This window comes from Balaenoptera musculus, chromosome X (genome assembly GCF_009873245.2).
Source record: "Balaenoptera musculus isolate JJ_BM4_2016_0621 chromosome X, mBalMus1.pri.v3, whole genome shotgun sequence".
Taxonomy (NCBI): Eukaryota; Metazoa; Chordata; class Mammalia; order Artiodactyla; family Balaenopteridae; genus Balaenoptera; species Balaenoptera musculus.
In genome coordinates, this window is record NC_045806.1 from 18,388,079 (window position 1) to 18,400,293 (window position 12,215).

General features: G+C 39.8%; 1 protein-coding gene across 2 annotated transcripts in view; it reads left to right on the forward strand.

Annotated features, from left to right (window-relative positions):
* Positions 1-12,215, forward strand: part of PHEX (phosphate regulating endopeptidase homolog X-linked) — a 194,712-nt gene that overhangs the window by 172,584 nt on the left and 9,913 nt on the right. For both annotated transcript variants that reach the window (XM_036841159.1, XM_036841160.1), the window contains 4 exons: positions 1,057-1,124; positions 3,297-3,427; positions 10,702-10,767; positions 11,784-11,888. In XM_036841159.1, the coding sequence (XP_036697054.1) occupies positions 1,057-1,124; positions 3,297-3,427; positions 10,702-10,767; positions 11,784-11,888 (370 nt within the window). The remainder of the gene's footprint in view (positions 1-1,056; positions 1,125-3,296; positions 3,428-10,701; positions 10,768-11,783; positions 11,889-12,215) is intronic.

The window sequence follows — 12,215 nt, forward strand, 5'->3', positions numbered from 1 at the left end:
TCTGCTCTGTGTAATATTGGCTGGGACAGCTCGACGGGGGCCATAGGATCTAAGATGATTTTGCTCACATGTCTGGTGCCTCAGTTGGGCTGGCTCTAATGGCTGGGGCCTGGCTGGGCCTCTCTCTTTCTTTAGAGGTCTCTCGACGTTTGGCATCTCTCACTTGCTTCACTTGGCTTCTCTTTCTCCAGCTCATTACCCCAACTTCTTTACACTGCAGCTGACTTCCAAGGGGGCACAAAAATGGAAGTTATAAGGCCTCAGCCCAGAAGTCACACCCGGCCCCTTCCGCTGCATTCTGTTGGCCACAACAAGTCCCAAGGCTCATCCAGATTCAAGGGGGGAGGAAATAGCTTTCCTCTTGGTGGGAGGAGGAGCACATGCATTCAGGGTGGGTGGCATTGTCGGTGGTCACCTTTGTAGGTGATCTACCACATGGTTCTTTAGAGGTGAAGAGAAATAATATAACGCCTTTTCCAGATCTGGTTCCGGCTTCACAATCTTTGCTGTTCAGTTGTGAATTTGTCTGTCACAGAAGCAGAGGAACGTGACTACCTTTGAAAGCAGAGTGATCCCTTTTAATCTCTGCTCTATTCCTGTTTCATGACTCCGTTTGGAAAACAATTTAACTTCTAAGTCTATAGTGATTTTTCAACAGGTTCTCAGATAAAAAATAAACAGTATGTTTACTGACAGGATCTTTACAAACCCTGCTGCTGCTTTGGGTGTTTATAAATATAAACTACAGCTAGAGCGGATATAGAACCATAGAAGCCTTAGGGCTGGAAGGGACTTCAAAAACCATCTCTGTCACATCCCTAATTTCACAGGGTAGGAACTAAGGCCCATAAATGCTCATAATGACAATGTTAGAAATTATATTTTCTTTGTCTATTTCAATGAGAAGGATGTGTTTACTTTTTTTTTTTTTTTTAACAATTTTGTGAGTGTGGTTAGTAAACAGATTATCTTGGCTTTTTGTTGAGAAAATATTGAAGGATTATGCTCTGACGTTCATGCTTATAATTTTCTCCCAATTATACATTTATGCTGTAGATCTCTGAGTTATGGCGCTATAGGAGTAATTGTTGGACATGAATTTACACATGGATTTGATAATAATGGTAAGTACTGGTTCAGTGTATAAGCTGATGCTTTTATGGTCATGTTGACCATATGGATGTTAATTGTTGCTATTATCTTTGCATAGTGGTATCATCATAGATTGAAGATTATCCAAAGCAGTATGATTGCTGATTGAAAACTTTCCCCCGTGTCTTGCTGTGATAGCTTGCAATAAATAAATAATTGTTCCCATTGGAGATGGGGTAGAATGAAAAAAAAAAGACCTTGTAATTTCAAGGAAATTAGCTTTGCATTTAGATCTGGATTGCTGTAGCTGCCGCAGTAGTTACAGGAATTACGTTATAGCTTCTCTTCCTTTCATTTCTTTATTCACCGTTTTGAGATGCTCTCCCTGGAGGTGTGAGCTCTGCTCTGAAGATGATTATACATGCTGCCAAGTTAGGACTCAGCGAGTTAGGACTCTGAAGCTTGGCTGACTAGTTCCTTTATACTATTTCAAGGATTATGCAATGCTTAATGTCTGTTTTTCTCTATGCTGTCATATATTCAGAATTTTTTTAGAAAGGCTATGCTTTCCTAATAATGAATAATATAGAGTATGCTATGTATCCTGATGACATTTAAGCAAAAGGAAAGAGCAGAATATGGCATAAACTAAAGAAATGATTGCCCTTTGAGAGTCATCATTTTTAATGAGAACTCCTTTCTCCTTTAACTTTGGAGTTTTATTGGAAAGACACATGAAATCTCCGAAACTTAGGAATTAGCAGCAAATCGCGATCACATCCACATCCACACAGTGATTTACAGGGCAGACTCAAGAACTGCCTGGCCCAAGGCCACACTGTATAGAGGGACCTCTTTCTTCCATGTCTGTGATGTCTCCAACATCCTTTCCTGGATGCCTACCCCAGGGCCAGAGACCCTTTTGATTCCTCTCCTTCTGGATAATTCTTCTTGTACTCCCACCAGCCTTTCCTTAATCACCTAAGTTTTTTGCCCCCCTGGCCTCCCCTCCCTGTTCAAATGTAGCTGCCTTGTAGTCATCTGAATCCCCAGAGCTACACTTTCTGAATTGCATGTTTGGGTTATCTGAGAGGAGAGTCTTAGCTAAGAAACAAAAGCCAGTAGTGGTCTCTTGGTTCTGGGCCTTTCTTCATGGGAAACTTAAGTGTAGTTCTCCCTCAGAATCTTCTGGAAGCCTTTTGGATTCTCTCTCAAAGGACAGAATCTAAAGATGGCATTTCACTCTGTAACCAATACTTAGAACAGTGCATTGCACAGTAACTGTTTCATGATCGCTTGGCTCGTGGGTGGGGACAGTGCCTCTCTGCTCTGCCAGGGGTTGGTGGCAGTGGCACCCAGCCTTGCTGAAGAGCTTTGGATTGTTTCAGTTAACAGCTTTGCTTAGGGGACTTTCTCGTAAGCCCAGTGAAGAGTTCTCTGCATAATTAAATTTAAACCAATAGTAACCTTGAGTGTAAAAGATAGTCCAGATACACCCAGACTTTTTTTTGAGGGATGTAGAGAAAATGAAGAGTGAGCCTGTAGCAAAAAAGCATGTATAACTAATCTTTTTTTCTGTTATGTTTTGGAGATTTCCATTCTTGTTCCAAGTTCTCTTTTTAGAGCAACCTTCCCTGTCAAAGCAGGACAGATGGGCCTTCCATCTACACTGATGGCTGTGGAATGATTCATAACAGAGGTTTTATGTGTCTCTTGGCTCCTGGCAACTTGGAGGAAACACGATCCTTTAGCGCTGAGTCAGGGGCTGTGGTCGCAGGGTGTGAGTGACTCACCGAGGCTGTTCCTATGGATTGCTTGGAATTTCACTGGTAGTGGCGCTTTGACTCCTTCCATGGGCTTTCTGAAAGCCATTTCATTTCAAAATTTAGAGAATATTTTGGGTCAGAGCAGGTGAAAACAAAGAATCTAAGATTGGTCCAGAACGGTACATGCCATAAGTTGATAAATCTTAAAGTATTCTTTGTTGCTTAGAAGGAAAGAACTTCCTCAGACCTCTTTCTCCTTTCCTTGCTTTTTACAATTAACCTGTGACACTGGAGAGAAGGCAGGAACTGCTTCCAGGAGTGGTCCCTGCTGCTGGAACTGTCTTTTCAAGGCTTGTTGAAGTGAGGGAAAGGGAAGATGAAGAAATGAATTTGTTTCCATAAATAATACGAGTATCTTTTAACTTTCCTTTTTGCCAGGTAGAAAATATGATAAAAATGGAAACCTGGATCCTTGGTGGTCTGTTGACTCAGAAGAAAAGTTTAAGGAAAAAACAAAGTGCATGATTAGCCAGTATAGCAACTATTATTGGAAGAAAGCTGGCTTAAATGTGAGTACAGCTGCGGCGAAGGGGGCATCTTGTGAGTCCTTCTTCCTCACGTAGACACTAGCTTGCTTTAGACCATCGGTTCTCAAAGTGCGGTTCCCAGGCCAACAGCATCAGCCTCCCTGGGGAACTTGTCAGGGATGTAAATTCTTTAGTCTTAATCCAGACCTACTGACTGAGAATCTCGGGGGTGGGGAGTGGGGAGCGGCGGTGGGTGGGAGCGTGGGGTCTGGCAGTCTGGCAGTCTGTCTTTTCATCAGCCCTCAGGTGATTCTGATATAAGCTAAAGTTTGAAAATCACAGGCCTAAACATTAGTCTGTTCTCCTAGATTCAGATTAGTACAGAAAACTCTGTAGCAAAGATAAACAATAAAATTCTCACAAATCTACACTCTATATCATTAAAAAGATTTCCTTCCAAACTACTGGTTAGGTTTAATTCATTGAAATAAAACGTCACTCATTTGAATTAATGACTCTGAATTGGTTAAGAGTTCTTAGATAAAGAATTTTGAACAAAAGAAATGACTTTTAAAATGCTGATTCTCTATTATATATACATATATACATTCCTATAAAGGCACGAATGTAATTTTAGTAGTTTTTGTTTGTTTGTTTTTTGTTTTTTAATTTTTATTTATTTATTTATTTATTTATTTATGGCTGTGTTGGGTCTTCGTTTCTCTGCGAGGGCTTTCTCTAGTTGCGGCAAGCGGGGGCCACTCTTCATCGCGGTGCGCGGGCCTCTCACTATCGCGGCCTCTCTTGTTGCGGAGCACAGGCTCCAGACGCGCAGGCTCAGTAATTGTGGCCCACGGGCCCAGCTGCTCTGCGGCATGTGGGATCTTCCCAGACCAGGGCTCGAACCCGTATCCCCTGCACTAGCAAGCAGACTCTCAACCACTGTGCCACCAGGGAAGCCCCACGAATGTAATTTTATACATGCTTTTTCTGTGTGGAATGTTGTTCCTTTCCTGTTTTGTCTTCACCTCTACCTCCTTCCCCTTTCCCTCTCATCACTTTTATCTTCTCCACCTGTAATCCATCTCAATAACCCTGATATACTTTTTCCCATGCTCACGTAGAGTTACACACATACATACACACGCACGTGTGTATGCACACACGTGCTTTTACTTCACTGTTTTCAGTGGCTGCCTGGAAGTCCACGGTGTGAATGTACTCTAACACAGCTGACTAATGTCTTGTTGAGGGTTACACTGTGTCTCCAATTATTTCTCCACAGTAAATGCTGCTGCACTAAATACTCTTATTAGGTATATATTCTTTTTTTCCATAGAGGATAGATTCCTACTGTTACTAAGAAGTTATAATATTTCATATTCCCACCAGTGATGGATGGAGGAGAATTTATGTATTGAGTTATTTACTTGTCAATTTATGAGACCTTAAAAAATATTATAGATGTTAAAAATTTTATTTGTCATTCATCTTATACTACTTTCTCCTCAATATATTTCTCATCCATTGTACTTTGTATATGGTATCTTTTGACAAACAAAATTTAAATATTTCCATATAGTCAAAGATACCTATCTCTCTTAAAAAATTGTTTCTGCATTTCCATTCTATATCATATGTGTAGTCTCCCAGCTTTTCTGGGAAGGTTTTTATTGTTTTGTTATTTTACATTTAAATATTGAAGCGTGTGAAACTTATTTTGCTGTGGAGTTTAATACGAGAGTTCACTTTTATCTTCTTCCAAGAGGATAGTCAATTGATCCAGCATCAGTGACTAAAAGACATTTTTTTCTTACTTAATTGAATGTTTGTCAAATATTAGAATCTCATATATACTGAGATAAATTTCTGGATTATATATTCTATTCCACTGATCTATTTGTTGATTTATATACCAATGCGTTATTACTATGGCTATGTGGATTTTTCTGGTATCTGCCAATACAAGCTCTCCCTCACTGTTCTTCTTTTATATACTTGGCCATTCTCAGGCAAATATACTTCTGTATACACTCCAAGATCATTTTACCCATTCTCCACCCACTCCCCAAGAGAATCCCATTGAGATTCTAAGTTAAATCACATTAAATGTATGGAATTGACATTTTTGTCATAGTCTTCTTGTTCAAGAACGTGGTATGCCTTCCCATCTGTTTGGTATTTGTTTTAGGTTTTCAAATACGACTTTATAGTTTTCTCTGTATAGTTTATCTCCTGTACATTGTTTTTACTTCTTTTTTCTTTTCTTATTTTGCTGGTTTGATCAGGTTAGCTTTCATTCCCTTCCCCCACTGTTAGTTTTTTCTTGTAGTTTTCCATTGTATTTTCTGTCCCTGCTTTCATAGTTACAAGACACAGATTTCTCTCACTGTATTTGACAATGAGACCAATAATGAAGAATTGTTGGTAGGTATGGATCTGCATGAAGATCTTCCTCTAAAACACACATGCAAACTGTGTCCTCCTAATTCATCTAGTCAAGGGCACAACACCTAAGAGAAGCAGGGGACCACACAGAACTGGAGTAGGTCAGTGTATTTACACGTAGTTTCCCCAGAGTCTCTTGGTCTGTTAGTCAGGCATGTGCTCCATCCTGACAACTTGGGCTGGAAAAGCACCTGAAACCTCACTATGCCTCAAGTCTGTTATACTGGGGTTTATTTCACCATTCCAGAAGAATTTAGGTAAAAGTCCGTGCACTTTTAAAGGGAACATTTATGAACACTGAGTTGGTTCTCCTGGTTCTTAAAGCGTATGCAGCACAGGGAGACCATCCCTTATCCAGGAGGAGAAACCAGACTCTGTATCCTTGAATAGTATCTCTAGCTCCTTGGTCAGTGTCCTGGAAAGCCATTTCTCTGCCCATATATTTTTAAAATATCTACAACTGTGTCATGGGAAGACCTAAAAAGGGCGCTTCTGTGTATCTGTTTTCAATTCAGGGGTTATCACATTGTGAAAATCCATCTAGAATATATGTTGCTTCAAGAAAAGCATAGGGTTCTTCCCAGATGATGATTGAGAAGCTAATAAAAAAAATGGTGCCAGGTACCACAACAGTAACAGAACATTGCTGTTTTCTGGGGTTTTGTTTTTTACCTTTTTTTTTTTTTTTTTTTAATAGCATGTGCTAGATGTCTCTATAATTTTGTTCAGATGACTGCAGAACCTGGATAAGCTGTTGCTGCTACTGATGCATAACATACTACTATTGGTCTTTTCTATAAATCTATCTATCTGTCTGTATACCTCTCTCTATATATACACACATATATATAATTTGAATATTTGGAAACTTTAGCTGTGCTGTCAACTTTGGAGAAAGTATCCCAGTTGTACCGTGTTGGGTTGGCATTGTATAGAAATTAGCAGCCATATTGGTCTAGAAGCATTAAACATAATTTTTCCATTTGGACAGGGGTAGCACACTGTATTAAGTTTGTAAGGTCTTATCTGCATGGGTTTGATTACAGAAACTAGCAAAGTATCTCTAAATAAAAAAAAAAAAACATAGGGGAGGGATTCTAGAGTCAGACACAGCTCCAAATTTTGGTTCAACCAGTTGCAGGTTGTAAGTTTTTTTTGAACTTGGGCGAGTTATTTAACATTCCTGTGTCTCAGAGTCTTCATCTGTGAAATGGGCAGCTATTTTTGAACTCGTTAGTTTGTCTTAAGAATTAAATGACTGAGATAATGTAAAGCACCGGCATGATGCCTGCTATGCAATAAGTGCTCAATAAATTGTAGTTAATATCCCTAATACTTTGTGACATACTCATAAGTATGCCATCCCAGGAGAGAACAATACAATAGGGGCTAAAAAACCAAAAAACAATAGAAGAGCAGTTTTCTTGGAGGAAGGGGAATGCATATTTCCTGGTGATTATTATATGCAGGCATGGGAGTTAGACGTTACACTTAATTGAAACATATTTAATCCTCATACTGGTTCTGAGAGGTGTGCATATTACTAGCCTGTTTTACATATGAGGAAACTGAGGCTCAGAGAGATTAAAACCCATGGTAGAATCTACATTAGAGCTTAGATTGGTATGACTCCAACATCACTACTCTTCCCTCCATATCATGCTCGTGTTCTCTTATTTTAAGTTCATTTTAAACCTGGGTGATGTATTGGGTGGAGACTATTCTACAACATCCATTTTGTCCAAAGTGTCAGATACTGAAACTGAATTCTGACAAATGTGTACCTTTGCAACAAGGACGATAGAAAGGGCATGCCTGTCTCAGCATAAATCCATTCAACCATCAGAAAACAGCTTCAGTCTTATTCCCCAAGGAGAAGGGGTGGCTTCCTTTGTGGATATAAAAGGCCATGCTTTATTTTTCTGGCTCCATTTGTGGAGGCCAGTCCTCTGTACCTGAATCATTCTTTGCGTTGGACTGGGGGGAGCTCCAATGGAACATCAGAGAAACGGGCTGTTAGCAGCTGTTGAGTCCTGAGAGGCAAACCTAGGGCCATGGGGCTTCCCTGGTGGCACAGTGGTTAAGAATCTGCCTGCCAATGCAGGGGACACGGGTTCCAGCCCTGGTCCGGGAAGATCCCACATGCCGCAGAGCAACTAAGCCCGTGCGCCACAACTACTGAGCCTGTGCTCTAGAGCCCGCGAGCCACAACTACTGAGCCTGTGTGCCACAACTATTGAAGCCCGCGCGCCTAGAGCCCGTGCTCCGCAACAAGAGAAGCCACTGCAATAAGAAGCCCACGCACCGCAACGAAGAGTAGCCCCCGCTCGCTGCAACCAGAGAAAGAGCCTGCGCACAGCAATGAAGACCCAACGCAGCCAAAAATAAAATAAATTAAATAAATAAATTAAAAAAAACAGAAACATAATTCTCAACTTTAAAAAAAAATACTGATGATAAAGGAAAAATACTGAAATAAAAAGATCTAGGGCCATATGGTCTACTGAGGTGGTCCAGAGTGGGAGGGGCCTGAGGGGTGAAGCTAGTCCTCACACCTCTAAAAGAAAAGCTTAGGGGAACAAGGAAGGAGATTAAATTTGAACATGAGTGGTTATAAATGGAAGCACTAGAGTCAAGAGGAGTTAAGACTTGAGAAGGTAACATATTATGGAGCAAAGGCTCTGGACAGAGACTGCTTGGGTTCGAATCCTTGTGAAATATGGGCAGTTCAGTTAATCACTCTTAGGTCGGGTCCATTAGAAGCAGAGCCCAAGATAGGGGTTTCTTAGATAAAAAGGTTCATTGCAGAAGTAGTTTCAGGAGAAACCTGTAAGGTGGCGAGGAAGACCTGTTGGTTTCAGAAGTTTAGCCTCAGTCTGATCCCATAGAGGATTCTGGAGCATGAATTGCATCACAGAAATTGTTCAGCCTGGGATAGGGGGCTGGGCTATTCTAACTGCACATCAGTCAGTTACTGAGAGGTGGGGGTATCACCTCCCAGCAAGCTCCAGGTGAGGGGATTCCCCTAAGCTAAGCTTAATCTTCCTGAGCCACTAGCAGTTGCAGGACTGGGTTCACAGTCCCGGTAGAAAAGGGGATCTGGTGCAGCACCAATGACATCTGCGACACACTCTCAGCTTTAGATTCCTCATTTGTTAAGCAAGGATGGTGATAATAGCACTTACCTCGTAGGACTGTAATAAAAGAAAGAAGGTATGTAAAGCAGGAGTGGTAACTTTTGGAGACTGAAGCTAGGAGGATCCTGGGTGATTACAGAGATTAATATTTTCTCAAGATTTGTTTTTATTCATTGGTATTGCTTGATACCTGGGGGATTGGGCTGGCTTAAAAATAAAGAGTTGGTAGCATCTGTGGCTTGAAAGTTTAGAACAATGTGTATTAGTTTCCTGTTGCTGCTATAACAAATCACCACAAACTTAGTGACTTGAAACAACACAAATTTATTATTTTACAGTTCTGTATTTCTGACTCAGGTCTCAGTGAGCTAGAGTCAAGGTGTCACCAGGGCCGCTTTCCTTTCTAGCTGCTGTAGGAGAGAATCTCTTTCCTTGCCTTTTCTAGCTTTTAGAGGCTGCCCACATTCCTTGACTCCTGGCCCCTTTCTTTTTCAAAGCCAGCAATGATTGGTCAAGTCTCCTCACGTTGCATCACTCTGACACACTAACTCTCCTAACTTCCTTTTCCTCTACTTGTACAGACCCTTGTAATTACATTGAACTCACCTGGATAATGTAGGCTAATGTCTCCAGCTCAGGATCCTTAATTTAATCATATTTTAAATGTCCCTTTTGCCACATAAAGTAATATTTTCACAGTAATTTTTTTTTATGACATAGACATCTTTATTATTATAGGGCATTATTTTGTCTCTGATGCAGGGATTGGCAAACTTTTTCTGTAAAGGGCCAGGTAGTAAATAATTTAGGCTTTGTGACTTGTAAGGTCTCTGTTGCAACTACTCAACTCTGCCACTGTAGGAAGGAAACAGCCACAGACAATACATACTTGAATGAATGTGCCTGTGTTCCAATAAAACTTGAATTATGGACACTGAAATTTGAACTTTGTATAATTTTCACATGCCACAAGATATTATCCTTCTTTCTATTTTCTCCCCAGTTGTTGAAAAATGTTAAATCCAGGCTTACCTTGCAGCCTGTAGAAAAACAAGCAGGAGGTTGGATTTTGGCTTGTGGGCCATCTTGGTTTAGAATATTTTTTTGTCCTAGCCTATTTAAGGGTTTTAGAAACAATCTTCAAATGTTTGGAAGAATTTCTTCGCTGTGCTTGGCTGGTTGTCATACATATTGCAAGCCTTGACCTTGTGGTCTGCACTACTTCTATTGGATTTTTGTTCCCCATGAGAACTATCCTCTTTTTAATTTTTCATGGAATTTGCTGAAGGTAAAATGGTAATGGTTGGTCTTAAAACCTTGCTCCTGTGTGGATGGTAGATTTTTGGAAACATAAAGCCCACTGAAAAGAATACTCAAATTAGGTGAGTTAATCAGAGAAAGTAATCTGTATGTTGATATTTCTATTTTTTCCCCATTTAACCAGAGTCACTCAGAACATGTTAACATTTTATTAGAGCTGGCTAAATTGGTGAGAATAGAGAGGTGGGTGAGAAAGAAATGTGTAGCATAATAAAACAGAAATTATGTTCAGGAGCACCTTGCTGGGGTTAGTTTGCCATCTCACAATATGTTATGACTACCTCTGATTTATTGAATGCAATTTTCTCTTTAAAATATGGCACTTTCTCTTGCTATCATATTTATGCCTCTTGCTGAATGACAGTTGGCTGTCAAACACTCTTTTTTTCCTTTTCTTTTTCTTTTTGTTAGGTGAAGGGGAAGAGGACCCTGGGAGAAAATATTGCTGATAATGGAGGTCTGCGACAAGCTTTTAGGGTACGCACTGCAACATTTGCTGTGATTTTAAAAATTAAACTATAAAATACCATACGGGTGCACCTCAATTTACACCACAGACATTTTCTTGAGGAGTTAGAGTTCTGTAAATTCTGCGAATTTCTGTAAATTGAATTATATTTCCCCATTGACTCTATTATATTCTATTATATGAATAGAGCTGCATTTCTTTCTTTTTCCTTTTTGGGGAGTAAAGTCACCCTAAAAGTAATATTTGTTATTAAGAATCATGTATTTAAAGGATAGTTTTCAGAAGGTACATTCAGTGTAATATTAAAACATGCTACAGAAATCTCAGGGCTAGGTTCGTAGGTGTTTTCTTGAGTACAGTCTCTGTAGCCCTCCTTATAATTTTCTCTTAAAATACCAAACTTCTAAATTACGGTCAGAGGCTAGGGGTTCTCATATAGTGGGCCAGGTAAGAGTCCATAATAATGTTTTTATCATCCACTGGTCCATGGTTAAACAAGACACATGAGGATGATGTAGAAAGACATTCATAAAGCTAAATGCATTCAGTGTAAAGACCAAACTGTTATTTTGAGGTTATATCTTTCCTCTATTCTAGTGAAAATATACTTTATTTTATAAAATGATGATGACTGAAGATTATAGTTTTCCCTCTTACCTGGCAAAATTAAAAAAGATTGCCCATAGATTGGCCCCAAAATTTATTTCCATACGGCTTGCCATTGTGTTAGATTTGTTTGTTCCCTGGTAGGAATAGAAAGAAAAGCTTTTTGGGGGAAGGGGGCGTTATTTAACATGTGCCTGCTTTGGTATCTATTGAGTGAAAGGTCTTTTTGCAGGTGAACCTGCTTCACTGTTAAGCAATACAAGGTTGACTTGCATTTCCAGGTGTTTGTTTTCTTAAAGGAAAACTTGATAGGATACATTTTGCACATGGTGGAGGATATATTTAATATCTCTGCACTGGCTGAGAAAAGAGAAAAGCCATTATTGCAGCAGATCATCTCTTCTACTTCTCTCCCCAGGCTTACAGGAAATGGATAAATGACCAGAGGCAGGGGGTTGAGGAGCCTCTCCTACCCGGCATTGAATTCACGAACAACCAGCTTTTCTTCCTGAGTTATGCTCAAGTGAGTAAGACCAAGGAAGGGGCATCAAAGATGAAATGTGGGACTTTGGCTTGCTCCCTAGATCAAAGGTTTGGAACAAAAGTTTAACGGCATAACTTTGATTTCAGCTGAAATCTTATCTTGCTGCTTATTTTCTGGACAAATTTCACCTTCATGTTCTGTGAGACATAATTAATTAACTGATTGAATCAAGATTTATTGGTATTTTTTATCAAGTGGGTTACCAGCCTTGTGGTAACTCACTTGATTTTTAGTATACCCTGACTTCTTAATGTATTTGATACTATTTGTAACCATTTCTAGTGACTCATTCTTTGGCTTTCTTGG